The 21,872-nt window shown below is 34.3% G+C and overlaps 3 protein-coding genes across 9 annotated transcripts in view; 2 read left to right on the top strand and 1 right to left on the bottom strand.

Moving 5' to 3' along the window:
- LOC132905165 (alpha-methylacyl-CoA racemase) overlaps positions 1-15,322 on the top strand; it is a 35,369-nt gene extending 20,047 nt beyond the window's left edge. For both annotated transcript variants that reach the window (XM_060956188.1, XM_060956189.1), the window contains one exon: positions 15,310-15,322. The gene's annotated coding sequence lies outside the window, so the exon portion shown is untranslated. The remainder of the gene's footprint in view (positions 1-15,309) is intronic.
- LOC132905161 (mitoguardin) overlaps positions 1-21,872 on the top strand; it is a 41,128-nt gene that overhangs the window by 10,419 nt on the left and 8,837 nt on the right. The gene's annotated exons all lie outside the window — the stretch shown is intronic.
- The window catches only part of LOC132905164 (protein unzipped), a 32,224-nt gene that overhangs the window by 7,113 nt on the left and 3,239 nt on the right, over positions 1-21,872 (bottom strand). Inside the window, exon 1 of one of the 5 annotated variants that reach the window (XM_060956187.1) lies at positions 15,699-15,861. The exons of 1 other annotated variant lie outside the window; for it this stretch is intronic. Coding sequence is in view for 1 of the 4 variants with exons in the window: in XM_060956182.1 (XP_060812165.1) it covers positions 12,011-12,016 (6 nt within the window). In the remaining 3 variants the exon portion in view is untranslated. 3 more of the 5 variants (XM_060956186.1, XM_060956185.1, XM_060956182.1) reach the window with 3 other exon arrangements.

Consider the following 21,872-nt stretch of genomic DNA (forward strand, 5'->3'; position numbering starts at 1 on the left):
GAAAATTAAGAATTTACAGTAGAATATTTAATTGCAGAAGGATAGTACGTACCAACACTGAATCGAAGAAATATTGTTACTAATACCGGGTGTTCTTTCCAGCCAAACGTTGTCAAGACAAGAAAAAAATGTCATATAAACATATTCATGTCATTGAAAGCATTGTTAAAGTGTTATCACAAGGAAATGATATACGAAATGAACGGTAACGGACGCACGTTACTACGGTACAAAGTACTACGGTACAAATAGATCAGGAATATTTACATCTAGCAGTAATAGTAGTCAGATCGGTATCGTAATATTTCTACGACGCCAACTTGAAAGAGTAATAAACGAGAACTTCAAAGAGTAATAAATTTAACTTTTTGTCGTTGTTAATCTTGCATTAATAAGAAAATGTTTATACTGTGAGCTGTAGAATATACTGGCAATGTATGGCTATAAAAACTGGTACACTCTGTATATCTACTTATACACTTTTGCAATATTATTACTTTCTTATTTATATTTGTAACCAGCTTATTACCTAAGCTTCTAATGAAAATAAAGAATAAGAGTAAAAATAATTATTCTCGGAGTTCCAAAATTAAAATTTAGAACGATTGATTTTTCCATGTTGCTCCAAGTAGGTCGAGAATTATATATCTGTAACTATCAAGTATCAAATGAGATTAAACTTGAGAAAATCAGATATCGAAAATCGGAAAAGCTTCTACAATCGCCCCGAGATAGAAATCTAAATTTCCTGCTGCAATTTTATCTAATTTTACCTGATAATTTATTCAACATTTTCAAAATTATCGAATAAACATTGTCCAAATATGTAGTTAGAAAAGTCAACTTTTAAATGTATCGAGAATATTAAAGTCAAATTTACTTATTTATTTGTTATACACGGGATAATCCCATTGATTAACTCTGTCCAAAAAATAATAAATTAATTCTCCTTAAAAAATAAAAAAGAAAAGAAAAAACTGAATGACCACTAATATCGGATATTGCGTAAACACAATAAAAAAAAGTGTTTCCTTACATCGTAAAAAGGTCACAGCTTCTCTCGATTAATTGCTCAGCAAGCTTTATAAGCTTTATCAGCCATTCAATATTGTTCCTATAACTCCGGTATACTTCTTTATACGCGAAGAGGCGATGCAAAGTATTATATTGTAAAGCTAGATTTAGCTAGTTTGTTATCCAGTCATAGACCTTAAATTTTAAGCACAGTTATTATTACTGTTGGATTATTACTATACTCATGTGTATATTTGTACAATGTAAACCGGAGATCACCGGAAAGCCAAAAGGCAAGCGAAAATAAAGATTATGTATATATCTCATACAAGGATCCACACACACACATATATATGTATTTTATATGCGTTTTCAAAGATCTCAATGTTGTAACGGAAGCCGCAATTTTACCATCATTAGTGGGGTTCATAAAATATATAATATGAAGAAAAAAGGGGATAAAAACGATACATGCTCGTAAAGATGTTCGTCTGGAGGGAAATACGAACGCACTAGTTACCTTTCAAGGTGTGCTCGGTATACACATATATCTTCGATATACAAGTTATCGTAACGGTTCCGTGGCATATCCGTTTACGTGATAATACGCTTATTTTATAACGCCCGTGCCCCACTGCGTTCGATTCTTACTCTTTCGTTTCAAGATTTCGCTTGGCTGCCTTCTAAAATCTATCCGCGAACGCACGATGTACGCGTAAGTGTAAACGTCGCTGGGATTTTTCCAAACATTTATTTAATATTACATCGTTATGGACGATTTAATGCAATGAAGGAAAACTATTCGAGCATGATTACGAGGTCTGCCGGAGGTTCTATCTATTTATACAGGACTAATTAAATGTGAAGCAAGCGAATTCCTTAGGGGAAACTAATTTCTGGAATTATTAAAATTTCTAGATCGTTCGTTTTGAAACATTGAAATATTAGTTGAACTGGTTTTCGTGCATCGCATAGGTCATAGGTGATCGTAATAGTTTGTGGTTATGGTAATTCATTTTGCAATATTTCGCCATTTTATTTCGTTAATTCTATATTCTACATTTGTGACGAATTGGAATGGAGTATTGGAAATTTTACGAAGTTACTTAATTACGGGCTTTAACATTAAGGGAATTATTATCGCAAAAAAATTAATTATGTATCAAATATTATTTAATAGAGGAAGAAACAGCCGAGTATTGGAAAGATTTTAGCTAAATCTTTATTCTCCGTGCAATCACTAGTTGTTGGGACAAGGATTTTTAGGGACAAGGAATGTGTCAATGTTGAAGTACTTAACCGAATTGCATAATTTCCAGAGTTCAATTTCTTAAATGAAATTGATCCTGGTCACGATTCAGAATCGCATGGAACGAAAAACACAGATGCTCTTTTGTTCCCCTAGCTACAACGTCACGCTTTAGATTCAGGTTTTTGCGCAACAAAACAAAGAGCGGCCACCTCTCTTTGTGAACCCTAAACTCTTTCGTTCGCCAAAGTGAATTATAGAACGGTCTCCCTACAATTTGGAGCTATCCCAAAAATCAATGAGTTGTCTTTTATCTTGCCGACCTTTTTAAGTACTTTTATTATCGCCAAGTTCTAGTTTAGACCGGCTGGAGAAATATTTCGAATTTCCTCGGAACAATAAATTTCATGTATCCTCCTCTATACTTTATTAGTCTGGAGACTAGTAAAGTAATCAGTTGCAATTACTTATTACTATCGATTAAATTACAGACGACTCTTATTATTGCTTAATTAATTTTTCTACTAACTAATTATCTAAATTTTATGTTTTTTCTTTTATATGAAAATCGATTTAATGTAACTAATTCTAAGAAGATTCCCTTCATTCCTTTTAAAGCAAAGCACAATAATTAAAAGCAATCCCATAGAAGAGATCCAGTTTCATGACTTGATAATTAGGTTCAACTTTGGTTCTTCAAATTTCATTAATTCTTCCAAATTGATTTCAGTTGCGTCCACCTAATTGTGAGAAACGTAATAAAATCCGAACCTCCGTGGATCATGTATGGTTCGTGCTTACTCGTAGTTCAACAAAACCGTTTCCGTTCTGCTGTACGATTTGCACGGATGTATCGGTATTGTTCGAGTCGCGATCGAACGATTGAAAAAGGGCTTCGATCTAGCGGAGATACCGTGCATTGTGCGTTCTGTGCTAGACACGGTGATGGTCGGTCGAGCACGTTGAACGACTGGCAATAAAATCCCCTGTTGTATCTAAAACCAAAACGAGAATACCTCTCCACTCGAAAGGGAACGTTTTCCCTGCAAATTGAACGTATTCAATCGGCCAGTTGGCGATTCACTTGCTCTTTAACGCTTCAATTATTATTGAATAATTTGCACGTGAACTTGTTTCACACATAACACGTGGAGATTAAATTCAGACGAAATTATTTCTTTATCCCGAATACTATATATTCCGTAAGTTCCCTATTTTTGAATTGTATTTTTAAATCCCAAATATAATACAACGATACTAAGATTATTATAATATTACTATAATAATTATTATTATTAAATTTCAAATATAATATTACAAAATGCTCGGTCAGAAGTGGAAAATCGATACTTGCGAAACAATTAAATATTTAACAACAAATTGGTGAATTTTATTTTTATATACATCGAATATTATCTCGTTATAGATTATAGATCGTTCAACTCGTCTCGAACGATAACTGTTTTCACATGATGTAAAGAAGATAGTAGTTATCAATTTGGAAACACTCGTGGTTTGTTCATCGAATCATGAAAATCGCGATAGACTTGGAAAATCCGTTTAGATCATCGTAATTCATTACGGATAAAAAGCAGTAAAATTGTGTTCTTTTTCGTGTTTCACTTGAAGGATTAATTATTTTCTATATTAAAATTACATTCTTCTTTTTGCATTTTAACAAGTTATTAATCGAGTAAACGGTAAATATATATTCGTTTTTAGTAAAATTCAGCGTAAGTTTTTGTACGTTGTGTCTTCTCTACAAAAACATACAATAATATAAAACTGCACATATCTTATAACTAGATTGTGGATATTTGTGTAAATTCGTATTTTTCTGATTCAAGAGATGCAATCCAAAGTATCACTCGTTAAATCTATACCATAAGGAATACTATGTCTTGGATATTTTATACATATATATATATTTTGCATCCTGTATTTTATATCTGTATTATATACATCCTGTACATATAAGTGTAATTACAACGGAAACGACAATTTTCTCATGACCCGAGAAAGATTCGACAGAAAGCATTAATTAATTCCATCAAGTCTCTTTCTATTCAGGTAAATTTACCGATACAGGTGTGTAAACTTAGATCAGAGTGGTTCTTAGCTTGAATTCTTAAGTTTCGATACATTATGGATCAGCTGTGAGAATTTTCCGACGTTCTATTTCCAGTTGCTCGATCAACCGAGCCGTTTTATCGAACGACCAGTTCGCTCGCGATTTAATTAGCATCGAAAACGAGGTATCTTCTGTCGAATCTCTAGCTACATCTTCATTTATATTTCGAAATGGAGGTACGTCCTACATAAATGCGATTTAATAGAAGATGAACCAATATTGGATGCAACGAGCGATATCTCGAAGATAAACCTTTCGTTTAGAAAACTGCAAAGTAAGAGAAATACTGGAAAAATATTGCCGTAGTCAAATATGATATTCTTATGAGGAATGAAAACCTCCGAAAAATACATATAAGAGGCGATCTCTGAAAGTATCGGTTGAATAGACAGCGGAGTTTTATGCAAATTTATGCTTTGTAATAGAAAATAACTAGCACGTATAGATAGGTATTTATTTCGTATTTAAATATTTTATATATTTTTGCATATTATGCGCAGTGCTGCACTTTGTAGAGTTTCTTACATTTAAATATTTTATGAACGCAAAAACATCCATGATCTGTTAATGGAATGCCTGAAAAGATTGGAGAATTATTACTAGAGGTATTTATCTCTTCAAAATACCAAAATTATCTAAACCAGTCTAAAAGATATTGGATCACAGTTCTTTAGATACTGAGAGATATTTAACGGCAAAGTAAAAGCGAGAAGAATAGTCCTAGTAGAATCTTTATCGCGTATTACAAATATCTAAACATCGAACATTGAAAGTTATACGTTCGATCAGGTATTTGAAGACACAGGAGGTGATAAACAGAGTATAACGTGAACGTTAAATAATCGAAGAGCCAATCGAAGAGATTGCACATTTATGTTAAAGCATCTGTTGCAATTGCTGACCTATTCTAAGAATGCACGTGAAAATTATGGATATTTAGCGATACGAAGGCACGTGACAAAATTGCACGCTATGCGTGTAGAATCTTCAAGGATGTGATTATATTCAACGAATTATAATGCAGATTTTCCTGTTCGTTTGATGAATAAAACAATTTTTCTAGTCGTTCGTGGTATCATATGCATAAAACTAGGAAACTGCACAAACATTTTCTGATATTAGAAACAGAGTTACGAAAAAGATTTCTCAAAGGAAAATTCCTTGTGTGAAAGATGAATAGATGGAGTCAAAAAGTACGAGACACTTGATCCTGACATTTGGAGGTCCCAGGTACCGTGTTAAACGAGTTTATCATCGTTCGACCGAAAATAATAGGATAAAGAGGTGGTGCGCACGTAGTAGGTGGCCTGTCAACAAGTTGTTGAACGTTACCTTGCAACCGGTTTCACCGATATGCGAAGCGTCACGTCGATAATGTCTCGGACACGAGTTTAAAGAGCTTCAGCCTTGTTGGTTTTACCGATACTTTTTTTTACCCTTCTGTTGGAAACCGATGGAAATTCCTATTCATGAGACGGATGGATTTCATCTGTCTTCGTTTCATGCACGCTACTGTTCATAAATACAACGAACGTTGCTAAGTTAAACGTATAAAATAAATATATGAAAATATACGAACTACACTTTTTTCGAATGAAAACCTTCGATCTAATTGTTGTCCTTGATCTGTTATCCGAAGCACCATACACACGCAGTTAGAAAATATTAAAACTAGTATAAAGACAGTAGTTAATGCGAATTAGTATAAATAGAAAAGTAATGATCGAAGGTAGATGGAGATTATTCAATTTATGGATTTACTGATTTACTAATTCTTGAATCAGCGTTTATTTAATGGAATGCGCGATAATTGGATAGAATAAAAACGGCTAAGTCACGATCGATAAACATATTGGATTATCGAGAGTATTTGTATCTAGACGCGCTAATAATAATATTTATCTTGATTTCATGAAGTGTCAACGATTCATTAAAGATAAATATAGAATTCTCGAATGACGCAGCTATATCCCTTATTCCAGTTTCATTTAATCCCAGCTGTGAAAAGAGGTAAAAAATTAATAGCAAAGAAACGTTATTCTATCATAAGTCGGAAATGTAATAGAAATATTAACCTTTCGATTAAATTACACCAGATGCTCAGATACTTATGGATGGTAATGTAACTTGATTGCGTGTACGCATTATTACGACTCGAGAATCTTTATGATCTCTCTGTGACTTCTCTTTTACCTCGTTTCCTTCATTTTTCCCTTCTTCGTGTCGCATTCCTCATTCACAATGTCGAATCGTTTTTTCATACGGATCACGACTGTACTGGAATTCCAGTTACATCATTTTCCGGCTTCCGCGCGATTCACGTCGAGGGAGTGCAAATTGGCGATTTAATCACCGCGTTTCCTTTCGAAATCGTTTGGGACGTTCAACCATTCGGAATAACTACGGCTTCGAGGAAATGGACATAGGCCGGGCGTAATTGTTCTTTAGTTAGCGAAGAGTGAAGATTTTCGCGGCTTTTTAAAAAGAAGATACACAAATGCACATATGTGATAAAGTCATTTAAACCGACGAACAATGAAAAATCAAAATGATACGATAAATAGATTATTAAATGTAAACTGGCTTCTTTTCTTGAATTATATAAAATTTGATTTTTTACTTATTTGGTATCGTTTAAGTTTTATATATTGTAAAAGATGACTTGAGAATTTGAGTATTTGTAGACATAAATCATCCATAAATCGGCAATCGTTGCTTTTCTTACGAAGGAGTAATCACTAAATATGAATTTTCATGATGAGTTAAAGAAATGAAGAAATTATTTGATTCGACTAACATTGTCTCGAAATAACCATCATTCGTTATTTTTCTTATGAATGAATAATCACTGATGATTCTTAAATATAATTCTCCGCGATAAACTGAAGAAATGGAAAAATTATTTGATTTCCACAATATTGTCTTAAATTATTATATGAAACAAGATTTTCTGCATTATACGGTGAATATTTATTAAATAAACGCTGATTCACGAATTACTAGATTAGAAAATCTATAAATTGATTATTTTACACAACTCAACGACTTTCGATTAGACGATGATCAAAGTTCTGCTAAAAGCTGATATTTCGCTGTTAACCGACAAAATTACTCAACGTGACCCGTTCTCTCGAAAATTAAAAGAAAGAGACAAAAAGAGAACGCTTCGTTTCATCCATTATTCCTTTGATCACCAAAAACGCTCAGTAGCCCTTCAACCTTTAAAGATTCAATTTTCTCGAGAGTGACCATGAAAACTGACAACGAGTGTCACCAAAAGCAAAAGCAAAAAATAAAAAAAAAAAAAAATTAGTTCTCTCTGGCTGCGGCTTTCATCGAGATAGATTGGTTGCGGTGACGCGATTCGATACCAATCGATGGCACATCAAAGGAAAAAGCCGCGAGGCAAACAAACGTAATAAAACAGAAAGGACAGAAAAAGAGGGAAAATCTATGCACCCTAGTCACGGATGATGATGGCCTCGTCAAGGTGGACGATTGACAAGATTTACAGGCTAAAGGGAAGGAAAGACAGAGACTATGTATGCCGCATGCATTATTAACCGTCGGCTTCGTCCTTCGTGCAATTCGGTCAGACTGGATTCGTATATTTCATTTGATACGACGCCGACCTACTGACCTTAACTGTGCGGAACTTTTATATCAACAAGGAGACTACGCTGGCACTGAGTTTATTTAATTGAGATCGTTTCACGTACCAGAGAAGGTATACAAACGCCTGGAGACGAGAAACGGAGACGACACAGCGGGAGGATTGTGATTATCTCTGCGGCTTGCACGAAATTCAAGGTATTCGTGATGATACGATGGCGAGTATATGTCGTTAGGTACGTCATATATTATGCTTGGTTGGCTACGATATTTATGTAACGGACATTTCGGGGGTTTTTCCACTGAAATTTTATCACTGTTGCAAGCATAAAATGAATTATAAAATTTAGAAAGTTTGGAAATATTTAAAAGGTTTGATCAAATTTAATAGTACGATTAGTGCAGATATACGGATAGACGTATTCTTTAACTTTTGCTATTTTCGACGTTTCTGTAAAGAAGTGTGTTTTATACATTTTTATTAACTTTGTATTAAATTTATACGTAGATATCTGTGGCAGCTATTACGTGCAATATTGAAAAGTTGATACAATTTGTAAGCCAAGTCCTATTCCAAGGCCACCAGGTTGAATCCAAACTATCTTTCTATCTATTAGATTTATGTAATGTCAAGTGTAGTTAAACGAGTAAGGACGTTTACTTTAAGGTCTAAAGGATCTTTAAAGAATGTCGAGGCGCGTGCGGAGTATAATAACGTCTCTTGCAAACGCAGCGTAACTATAGTAATAGTCGTATTCGTTACGTTTATACAACGTTAAGTAGCTCTTATTCGAGATAATTCTATTTTTAAAGAATTAACTCTCGATTGCTGATCGGTAGAAACGATGTTATGACAAATTCTCTCGTTATGTAATCAGCTACAAGATACGTTAGAACGTCTGAAGTAGTTTCTCTTATTGTAACAAAAATTATACGAGGTAACTTCACAGTATCTCGTTACGTGAAAAAGTAATTTGAAAATATGTAGTACTGTCGTTTTATACAAATAATTTTTCTTTATTATTTAGAAAAGTTTCCCTCAGTTCCAATTAAATTCTTTCAACGTTTCTCTTAGTTATAATATACACTGTTTGCCAAATTAAATTTCTAATCTCCATAAATGAAATTCTTCTGCGAGCTTTTCATCGCTCTTACACACTTTCTAATTACTCCGTCATAGATCTGTTGTTACGTTTGCATTATTATGTGTGTTGTAACATAAATATTATATCATACTAAAATATTTATATATTATGAGTAAAATTTGTTAGAGTTTTTTTAATAAATATAACAAATGACTGAAGTTTATTGCTGGTAATGTAGGAACAAAACAAATATTTTACTCGGACTATTATTCGAGAGGAGCACAACTTCATCTACTGCACAGTTTTTCGTCCACTAGACGCAACTTTCTAAAGGTGTAACAAGCCGAAGAGATATAATCTCCTCTTGGAACTATAGCTAAAGAGGTCTTTGACCTTTCCAGCGCGAAGCATTATTCCTGTCTTGACCAAACAACTCAAAACATCTTCTCAATTATCCTAATCATGCCTCGCAAGAAATATCATTCGGCAGATTTCTTGCTATGAATTGAAAGAACATACTACGAAACTCATAAAGATGTTAAACACAGCTATTGAGAATTGATTTGAGAATTATACTTCTGTTTACTCACTGTATCTTTCCTTACAGAGAATCACGAGTTATTTTAATAGACAAAGCTACAAAACTTCCCATTCGAAACAACTCGTTGATCGTTTCACACAAAAGTTGAGCCCCTAGCAATTATCAGTAACCCTTTTCTTAACATCTTCGAAATGAACGTTATGTATCCTTTCGAATTTCATCGTAAATCGGATAACATTCCTTGTCAATAAAATCTCATTCGATCATCCGATCCTAAATACTAGTCCAATTTGAGAAACCTTTCTCTCGATGATACGGATCTGAAATGAGAAAAAATTCAACGGGAAAATCACGCGATACATATACCATGATGCATCCACGGTGAAACGTTACCGATGAAATTAGATAATTGACTTTCACGCTGAATTAGCCACGGAATGCATTCGATCCTCCAAGAGGCTAGTAATTTTAGAGAAAGTCCCGCCATTCTATGACCGTGGATCGCTCTTTGATTTCGTGTTATATCGAAAGCAGTTCTCGAGGATATAGTTTCGTGGGAATGTTACCATTTTTTAGAATTCGTTTTTAAACCTTGATCGTCTAGCGTGCAATCATTCTATAAAACAGAGATGATCTAAAGTATGATAAAAATAGGTCTCAGAATTGTGTTTATTTAATCTAGAGTAATGTATCTCAAAATCAAATTATTCTAAAAAACATGATTGTACTGATTATGAATGGAATGAATACTAGATTCTAATACGATTCATATTTTGCGAATACAGTTATCTATAGAAATAGTACCTAAGTAGAGAGATGTTATCTACTAAATATTATAAGATGTGCTTCTTTATGTATCTTATATTATATGTATTTTGGTATTTTCCATTGCATGAAATATTCGATACAAATCCGTCGTTTAGTAATCGATGATTGATGTTCAATGTATACTTCATACATATGCATATAGAAGGAAAGCTAACATTATTTTAGAAAATATGAAGAAAAGCAAACGTGTATTAATGAAACTTAATTTGTATATGCTGATATTGCTTAAAGGGTTATTAACAAAAAGCTAGAGATTTTTTAAACGGTTATACGATATGCGTTCTACGATATTTGTATTCTACTTCAGGCCTGAATTTAAAACAATAATTTGAAACTCGTACAATTTTTTTACAAGAAGATATCTAACTTTCATCTCAAGATAAATTTACAAGTTGCAAATTTCCAATTTTCCAATTAAATCTATTGAAATATAATATCGTGGTTTCGATAAATAAATCGTGTTAGAGATCTCAGAGAACACCTGCACGATTTCTATGTAAATTCTCTGATACGTGGGAATGTTTTAATCATTCTCAAACAAAATATTTGCATTCTTATCGAACTGAACAAATATTAGAACGAAGCTGTATCTTGAAGAATACTCGGAACGTCTTCTGTTGATCATATCGGATTTTGTGTTGTTGCAGAGGGACGATAATCTATTTATCACTGCATATATGTAAATTCTCGATGACTGGTCCCTTTCATGCACAATCGATCAACACTCCTTTCACGATATACCAAAGGTTTCAAGTGTCCACCTTTAAAATTCGACCTTCGATGCTGTAATGATACTACTCTCTTGAAACGCCTAATCGATTCTAGCCCGAGAATGTGGTTTTAGAAAATGAGAGAAGATACAAAATATTCGTGAAGTCTTTAAGCCTTTGAAATTCTTCAGATCAGAAGATTATAGACGAGAAAAATATTAGTATTAATAAATACTACTTATATGTGTTCTGATATTTGTACCGATGAAATAGTCAATAAAGATGATGGATGACAATCGCGATAATACAGGAAATAGTTTTATGATTCATCGGCTGAATCGTAAGATAGCGTAGTTAATTAATGGTTGCAAATAAAGAACGGATGAAAGAAATATCCTCACATTTGCTTCTCGATCTTTTACTTTACGACTCGTATAATTGGAATAAGAATTAAAGTTTTTCTGCAAAAAAATGTGTTAGGCTTATCCGCAAATGGAATAAAATTTATCTAATTCTATGATTAGATTTTGATGATACATTCTATGCTACAGTTTTAGGTACGTAGCTACACTCGATATAGAAACGAGGGGGTTAGTGAACCTTCGTTTTCCAAAGCAACTGTCTCGATACTCGAACACAAACATTTCTAATTTTGACGACTCGCAAAATCTTTCGTCTATTGCAAGTATCGTAGAAATAAAAATTTAGAAAAATTAGCTACGCTAATCGATGTCATTGGTACTCTGATTAACAATTGAGGAACGTGTCGTCTATAATTATTCGCGGTTTAAAACAAAGACTATGAAATAACTGCTACTTTAAAGAAAATCGTATTCTTACATCCATCTTCTAATCGTCTTGATTGCGATCATTTTGATTCGTGCAACATTTTGTGGCAAGTTCGCGTGTCGCGAATCGCTGCAATTTCCCAAGTCGGCCTCAAGTTCGAGCAAAATGATAATCAGATTGATCTTCATGAGATTAGCCGGTCTGTTCCGTACACCGAACGAACTTAGCCTCGATTTCGCGCCACGTTACAGTTCACAAACGGCCCGGTTCATGAAACGCGTGACCAACCCTCGAATTTATATAATCCGCCAGTGTTGATTAAATAATTTCTTCGCGTGAGAAAATCGTTCTGTCGTGTCTGATAGAAAAATTGCTGAAATTTTCCAACGTCGACCGCGTTAACGGGCTACTTATTGCAATTGCACCGCTGTTGCGTTGTTTGATAACGCACTTCCTGCATCGCATAACCACACGTTACAAGTACATATGTATATATATGTTACGGTTAATGTATTAATTCAGCAAATATATATATTTAGCCAGTTAATAGGATTATTAACTGAACGTATAGCGGCACTTTTTAAGACTATTTTTACCGACTATTTTTAAAAGGCATACGTTTGACGCTGACAGGTTGTTTCCATTTTCAATCATGTCAAATTAGTATTTTCCTATTCGATCATAGTAACATTAACAATCTTCAATCAGTAAAATTGTACTCGTCATATTTCTTTCTCACGATCTTCATTTCATTGTATATTCCGAATTTAATTTTCGTACAATAAGATGTTCACCGTGCACGTTTATTTCATTCATTGATTCGATAAATCAATGTATATCTTAGGAGCAGTGAAACGTAAAATTTTACTATTGGAACTGAAGAGCTTCGTCGGCTCCTTTGTGTCGTCTCTCCATTCAATTTAAAATATCGAACCATTGGTTCGTAGCAACCTGTATGATGTGACATCACGTAGGAAGTAAAAAACACGAGGACGTGGAATAATTCAAAATACCTTGAATAATAAAAAGATATCAGACAGGACATTTTACTTAGAAAGAACACTACTAATATTCATTATACGATATTTATCAATTATCACGATATTAATAGCATTATTATTGTTGCATCGTTTACTTGTCTGTTCAATGAATACCAGATATTTCTATGTCGAATCAGAAATATTACGTAGATACGTGCGTTGTCCAGTGAACGTATAACTCTCAAAATTTTCTATTTTTATCGTGACATACATATACCTGCATGTATTGTGTCTGCTGTACGCTACCGAAAACGGAAAGAGTAAACAGGGGTCGCAGTTGGTATGCCAGGATGGTAGATAGGGCATGCCCTTGCCTTGGAATACCAAATGAGGAAGGTATCGACCTTCCACGGTCGTGCTATCAGCGTTACCATGATAACACCCCCGTGTGGCAATCCACGCCAGAGTCAAGAACACTTCTTTACGATTTTGCTTCTTAACCACGTGCACACACGCGTAGTATTCTACGTGTCTCTCCTTCTCGGTTATTCTTTTATTCGTGTCAGAAAGCGAGGAAAAAGGTAGAAAGAAAGAAAGCGAGAGAGAGAAAAAAAACCGCGACAAGTCCTTCAGACTATGGTAATGACGAAGAAGAAGTAAATTCTGCCCGAACACAAAGCAAACGTCACAGGGAGACACCTCAGGTACACCCTGCCTCGTCGCCAGTGAAACACAATGGAACAAAGAACTGTACTGCACTGCTTTGCTGGTTCGTCACTTTTGTTTCCCTCAGAGCTGGTCTATATTGTGTACTGAGCGAATCCTGTATCAGGGAGTATACTGACGAAGTTAGTCGTGTCAACGTCCTTGACTTTGTATCAACAATTTAATGGGTTTTCTGTCGTTTCGACGTCCGGAGCTTTGGTAGAACTTCCAGATGGAATTTTTAGTTCGAAGCTTTAATTCGATAAGTATTTCATTCGATAAATTAAATTTATTGGAGAAGACAAAGTAATTTGTCATTTTTGGATGTGAGTAATTTATCTACCTTGGAATTCTCTTATTTCTTTCAATCGTATCGTTATATTTGTATTGAAAACTCGTATCTTCAACGAAAGTGACTTATCGTTCCATTGTGGAATAAATAAGTGAAATTACTACTACGCTTCAATTCTCTGTTATCATGTTACTCGGTAAAAACTATTCCTTCGGTGACCACGCGTACATAACGTTATATAATGACAAAATAATGATAATATAATGATAATATACGTAAATTGCATAATTAATATGTCCAATGAATCCAACGAATATTTGATAATAGATGAATATATAATATAGTATAATAACTAAATCCAGTAATAATATCGAATGAAAATGAACGAAGCAACATTAGAAACGTTAATAGTCACAAAGAGTAATACTATCATGAAATATGAATATTATTAAAAATAACTCGACAAAAAATCAACCACGCAGTCACTCAAGACGTCAAGAACGAATTCAAGAAAATTGACCCCGATGAGAACTTCCTGCTACCGAGCAATCGATAATATGCTCCAGGGGTACGTGATTCATTGCATACCACGAATGGGTCAGGCTCCATCGTTTGAAATTCGTCAGAGGTTCAGAATTATTCGATCACTCGATTTCATTCGTCTTAAATGTTCGTCATTGTGTTATGAGACGCAAGAACACAAAGTTTGCCGCCAGCACAAAACAATTAATCAATATATATAATTTAAATGAACATAACAGTCGTACTTGAACGAGCATAAAGCGCGCGTATTATATAAGTATACCACTGGTAATACCGGTTTTTTTTTTACTCAATGTTTTGGTCACACGAATGTGAACGTGGCTTCTGAATCAGTTTTTTTTCCTTTCTTTTTTCTTTTCACTGTTGCAATTGCGTAATGACGCGAGAATATTTTATCATTGCTGACAATTGGACATTCGACATCGCGGAACAAGATGTAAAATGCTGGCGACTTAAGGTCATCCTGGTATAGTTACTTACTATACCGATTCCATGAATCGTAGAATTCCCTTGACCCAAAAAAATCCTCTCGAACTACTAGCAATTTCTGTTGGCGAAATTTCTCTCGCTATTACGTACCGATATTCATCTGTCCTTCCAGTAAAATTACCAAATTCATGGAAAAAGAACTGTATTTATCGTTCAGAACCGACTGCGTTGCATTTCATTATTATTATTATCAGCAAGAACTTTCAATTTCTATATAGTTATATATTTTTATACAGGGTGTCTAATATGCCACGTAATATAGTACTTCCGTCTAGGGAATGGTCCGATGTTCAAAATTAAGACGAAAATGTAGAATAAAATTCTTCGTCGAAAAGGCTTAGTTCTCAAGAAAATCGAATTTGAACATTTGTCTAGTATAACGCGAGTTAGACTGGGTATCAGTGAACAATCGGCATATAGTTGTTCTACATGCAAGAGTAAGTCAAAAACATAGAACAGACTTTGTCCATTTAGGTCCTCGTTTTCGAGAGGACGTAATTTGAACAGATATAGAGGGAAATTGGTATTTGTAAAACTCGCGTTTGATCAATTTTCAAATTTGGTTTTCTAAGGAACGAAGCGTCGTATGAAGAAGCTCTATTCTATATTTCCAACTTACTTTTTCACGTAGGATCACTCCGTTGCCATTTTTACCATGATTACTGGGACACCCTGTGTTTATGAAACGAACGTACAAACAGTCGTTTATTCGCGATTTTATAGTTATTACCGTAATACGGTAAATTGGCTGGTACTAAGTGATAAAAGCGACAACACGTGAATTTGTATTTCTCTTAAACGTGATTGCATCACGAAGTAAGAGATTGCAATATAACGAAACTGATCACCGAAAAGGTACTGATACGAATGGCGAGATATGAATATCCTAGTCGACAAGGCGACTGCCAGCTGCAGTATCTATTTATCACTGTCAAGGGCACCTATGCAACCGGATCGTCTCTCCGCAGTCATTGTTAAACTCATTTCCGTCCCTCGATTGCCCATGAGTGCATTGAAAATTGAACCACCAGTTTATGGCTAGCAAGACCCCCTCTCTTCTCATCGTGGACATTGATGTCACTCGGAAGAGGACTATGTTTGGAAGTAGTCATACGTAAAATCATATTTTTAACCCGTTAAGGCTCAACATTTCGTCAGTATGATATTCCATTTGCAGTTCTTTTTTTTTTTTCAATTATCTTGCATTATTGAATTATGTTCTTTTAATTCTGTAATAATTATCAAAAGGAATTCCAGGCATTTAGTTGATATCTTTCCCTTTCTTCCTTTTTTTTTTCGTAATCCCTTTATTACACTTGAAACTATAGTTTTACAGAGCCGATCAATAAATTCAATGTATGCTTAACGCTCAACAATGTTTCCGCATTGATTCTCTCAGTCAACGTAATCCTTCTCAGTCTTCTGATATTCTGCGTTTGCCTTAAACTTTAATTTTATGAAGAACTTGTAACACTATGATAAACTATTTTTCTTTTTTAAATCATGGAAATTTCTTTTGTGAATTATTACTTATTTATGTGTTAGGCTTTTGTCTAATTCTTCTCCTTATAGCTTTACCTGTGTCAGCAATTGATCCTCGATTGGCTCTTCGCCTTTTATTTGAAAAAAAGAGATTAATTTCAGATATTCTTTTTATGTATCTAATAGTCACATATTTACAGAACATTTCTATTATACTATGATTAAATATAAATTATACTTATAGAATGTCTAAATGCGAGATTTTTGTTCTTTCTTCTTTTTTCATCCATTTAATTCGTTTTACCTTTACGTGTTTGGAATCGGCATATACCTTCTGTCAGAAGTTGTTAAATATCTTTCCATTATGGTGTTCTGAATCGGTGGATGCAATTGAATTCAATGAGTCCCATTAGCTTTTATCTCGTGTCTGATGCAAATCCGTCTGAATAATCGAATATGAACGAAGCTTTGTATTTAATTCCAGAATGGTTTATTCAAGCCGTTTTAGAGGCAATCCTCGGTCCTTCAGATCCAATTCAACGAATCCTCCACTTCAATTTCGATCCGAGAGATTGGAATCGCGCTCCTTGAACTCGTCTAACCGATGACGCCGATTTTTAACGCTCTATTTCCACGATCTTGTTTTACAATGTTTCGCTGTCTTCTTGAACTCGTGTGATGCGTCTGATGTTTTCCGTTTCAAGGCAAGGTTCTTTCTAGCTAAATACAATTAACGGACTAGTTTTCATGCCATGCATCACATGGTACGATCTATACATACAAAGTACATATAAAATAATCTACTTTGCTTCTTTTCTTCTTCCTCCTCTTCTTCTTCTTAAAATAAAATATGTATACATGTAATTTTAAAATTAATAGGCATATTTCAGTGTCAGTATAGATTCCTATATATTGAGCAGATTTATTTCTTCGTAGAAAGAACATATTTCTTTACACTCCATAGCTTAACTGGGTCGTTAAGTTCAACCTTTTTTTACCGTTTCTAGCCTTTCCAAAATTCTGGGACACTTGTCAACGTCTTTATTGTGTTGTAAAACTATTCGTTCAGTCAAATGTTTAAAACTTTTTATAATGAAATGTATATTCTTTAAGAATTCTTATAGAAGAAAAAAATTCAAGGGTGAAACTTCATTCGAGTAATCATCGATCCAGTTTATCTATATGGCAAAATATTAATAAAATTGAATTGTATAATATTATGGAATTAAAAAATGATATAATATTCTGGAGAGAATATGAGATTACGTAGTCTTTCGAAGATACCAAGGGCCTATCTCGATGACTGTTTAGGCTAAAACTACCAAGAAGCCACATCATGGCAATTAAGTCTGCTGTCTACACCCTACGAAACGTATACGCGAAGCTATACGAAAAAAAGAAACCATGACGTGACAATAATTAGAACCTACTAGAATGATTAGCACCATAATCTACAAAATATTTATACCGACGTACGTATGTATGTATATTATTTTAATTATTTGAATTAAGAGGAAAAAGAGTTATCATAAGGTGACTAAATTTTTCAAATTGCTAACACGGAAGTGATGATCACCACAGAGAACACGAGAAATATCTAACTTCAAAATGTAAATGCAAACACGGAGAAAAATTCTTCTAAAAATTACTTTGACAATTCAAATAATAGCAAATCTAGCTACATCTACTAATACAGTTTTAGTGTCAAAAGACAAGCTTTACTCCTTTCTCCGCCATACAGTTTGCAGAGAACACCTCTCATACTTGCACGCGAAATCATCTCGCGATTCTCGACCGATGATTCATCGCGAGGTATATAACGTTAAGAAGTAAGTAGGGCCGTTTAAAAACAAAACCGCTAGACGATTCGTCGCGGTACGGTCTGTTGTAAGTTTCCATTCGTTCAACGACTGTTTCTCATGGCTTGAAGGAGATTTTTTAAAAATCGACTTCGATCGAAGGATAATGTTGGCGGTGGAATTGTCAGGTAGATTGAACGTGGCTAGACGGCAGCTCTATGAATAATTACAACGTCACTGCCGCATTGTACGTATTTACACGCCGACCTTACGCCACTTTGCACCGTACCAACGTTTCCAGGTACTCGAATTCCGACTCGTTCCACACTTCGAGCTGATTCCACCGAGTACGAAGCACTCCGCACGCCCACGAGAAATGTTCTCTAATACCTTGATGACGTTCAATGGATTCAAGCGGGTTCAACTATGTGCCTCGACCGATCAGAGAACTCGCGTTATTCCAATGAAACTCACAGAAGAAAGAGCAAACAATTTTATAATGGAATTATTGCGAGATGAAGAGATTTTTTAAAGACTTAGCTATTTGCGATTTTCAGGTTTTTAGGGTGGGAATGCTGAAGATTTTATTGGTAAAAAATTCTTAAATATTACGTACAAATTTCAAAGGATTTAAATTCAATTTCACAATCAATATATCTTGGAATTGGGGATCGTATGATCAGAGCATTGATGAAAGCTGAATTCTTTTGAAAATTCAGTAATTTTCAATTTATTAATTTTTCAAAAAGAAGATGCCCAAAGATTTTTTTTCTGAAACGTTATCTTACGAAATATTAGAAAAAAATGTAAAATCTTAGAAGAATTCAAATCAAATCTCATAACCAGAAGATAGAAATTATAGGAGACAGAATTCCTCAAAAAATTCAATAATTTCTGATTTATTAAGGAGGGTTCTCTTTCTTGACAATCTTCTTACAAACTTCAACAAATACAAAATATATTTCTAAAAAAAAAAAGAGAAAAAAAGTATTCTCTGGACAAAATGTCTTCTCAAGACAAAATTCTTTCTGTGTTATAAATATTTTACATTTCGACTCACTTACTCTAAGAGAAAGATATAAAACCTTCCAAACTGATAAATTCAACCACCTCAAACCCCAATGAATCTATATACCATCCCGCTGATATTCTATGTATACCTCGCTTTAGTATTCTAAACTTTGTCTCGAAGAAAGAAGCGAAGGAACTCCAACGGGATTTCCGGTGCGACTTTCGTGTTTGCCACGAAGAAGAGCGGAGTGTTAGGCATTGGACCTCGAGTTTATCGAGATACGGAGGATCTTTGCAGCTGACGTGGCTCGCACAGTGTGACCTTCATCGCTCTACTTTACGAAGGCAAAAGTCTAAGTGGGGGGTACGTACACCTTTTACCCTCTTCCTATTCCACAATCTCTCCAACGCTTATCTATCTACGTGTACGCAAGGATAAGTTAACAATATTAATCCTACTTTCACGTAAAGTGATACTGGATATTTTTATCCATGAACAACGTCGATTAACCCCTCCGCGCCCACATCTTTTACCCGTGCTGTCATGCTATTCGTCTAATTCACATCTTAACCCATTAAGGACCAAGTAAAATCTAGGTTGAAGAAATAACAATGGCAAAAGTATTAAATACAATTTTAACATTCTCTTTCACAGGTTATCACTAAATTACCGACAAACATTTCCACGATATCGTCTCCTGTCGATAATTATCATTGTATTTGTAGACGCATGTTATTGTTGATTACACACCCTTAGCTATATTCGTTCCTGTTTCTTGCTGAAATCTATGCTACTGATATTTCTTGTAACTTTGCTTCTTACGACTTTTCGACAGAAAAGGTGACTCACAAACGTTAGTGAACATACATGCACGTGTATTTAAAGAATTATGTACCTACATGTATTATGAAGTAAAAGCGTGGGCGGAGAAAGGGACAGGGTTTGAATCCCTCAGCACGATCTAAATCAAATTTTATTTTAGATAGAAATGAACGTGGGTGAAGTTAGATTTTCTACGGGACAGAGCCCCTTCTCCGCCCACGCGTTTGATTTACTATTCATACGCCCCATTAAAACCACAACACAATTCAGGATGATGATTTTGACAACGTATTAAAAAGTTATGAAAATCAGAGGCGGCGTATAATTTATGTTACTGTTGAAGTAACAATATGTCGTAGTAACTCTTATCATTTTCCTTCTCCTCTTTATTCTTTTATTCGCGGAAATGAACGTTTGGATACAGACGCATATTCGATGATAGCATATGGCGGTAAACATAATAATTGCTGGCGAGAGATGATATCGGTGAAATGATTGTCGATGGTTTCAGCGTCTTGATAAATAAACATCAACGATGAACTCGGTGTCAGTGAAATCGTGTCAATAAAAACATTGTCGATGAAACGATCGTCTGTGATTTATAGACAACCCCTAATTCACAATGTTAAAAGATAGAGTGTAACCTAATTGAAAACAACGCCTATGAAATTTTCTGTTCAAACATATCATAATCATAATATGAATTCACTAATGTGAATTAACTAAAATGTAATTGCAAAATAAATGTCTTAACGGAACGTTGGTCCTTGATTGTTTAAAAAAAGGATATTTAATCTTTCTAATTATTCAATTTCATTTTAGTTAATTCACATTAGTGAATTCATATTATGATTATGAAAAAGAATTCTAATTTGCTCAATATTTATTCGTTATTCGTTATTTATTCGTTTGAAAAAGTTGAATGATTTCATAGCGCTATGCTAAACTATTTCCTCTTCAAATTATGGTACTACTTTATGTGCATTCTGATTCATAGTGGCCTTCTGTTGGGTTTTAATAACGTTACATTTATGCAATTTTTACACATTATTTCATTGTTTAATCCCCTTAATGAGTTAATTGCAAAACCGTTATATCAATATTTGATTTTATGAAATATTATCGAACGATAGCCTTCCTCCAGAACTTAAGTGAGAAGAATGTGAAAAGAAAGGAGAATAAACTTTCTCTATTTGTCATACTGCAGCGCTAACTGAAGAGACAACGACTAATGGGGGGTAAAGCATCCACGATGATGCGAACCAGATTATGAAAATCAGAGCGAACCACGTAGGTTAAAAGCTCGTTGCGGCAAGCGATAATGATGTCACTTTTATTAGCCTCATCAGGGTCAAAGCATCCTCGACAGGGGATCCACTATTACCTAATAACCGACACGATCATATCATGTATCTTGTTAGTGATCTGTAGTGAAATTTTTGTCATATCGACAGGTCATCACGCGTGTCACGCGAACGTCTTGCATGATCGATTTTTAATAGTCTGGTTTATTAATAATCCTGCCTCCTCCCTTTCAAACCCCTCTTCTATCCTATTTTCTAAATTTTTTCCATCTCAGATGTCTTCCAAACACGAAATACGTGAAATTTTAAAAAGTGACGTAATTGCGTACACAGGTTCCTCGCATGATCAACTTCTGAAGGTTTCACCTGGTTTATTAATAATTTTTACTTTTACTTTCTTCTTCGCTTCAACCTTTTAATCTAAAAAATAACAATATGTGGAATTAAAAATTTCATTAGGTTGTTTTGAATTGGATAATACTGTT

The sequence above is a fragment of the Bombus pascuorum genome, chromosome 3, assembly GCF_905332965.1.
Source record: "Bombus pascuorum chromosome 3, iyBomPasc1.1, whole genome shotgun sequence".
Classification (NCBI taxonomy): Eukaryota; Metazoa; Arthropoda; class Insecta; order Hymenoptera; family Apidae; genus Bombus; species Bombus pascuorum.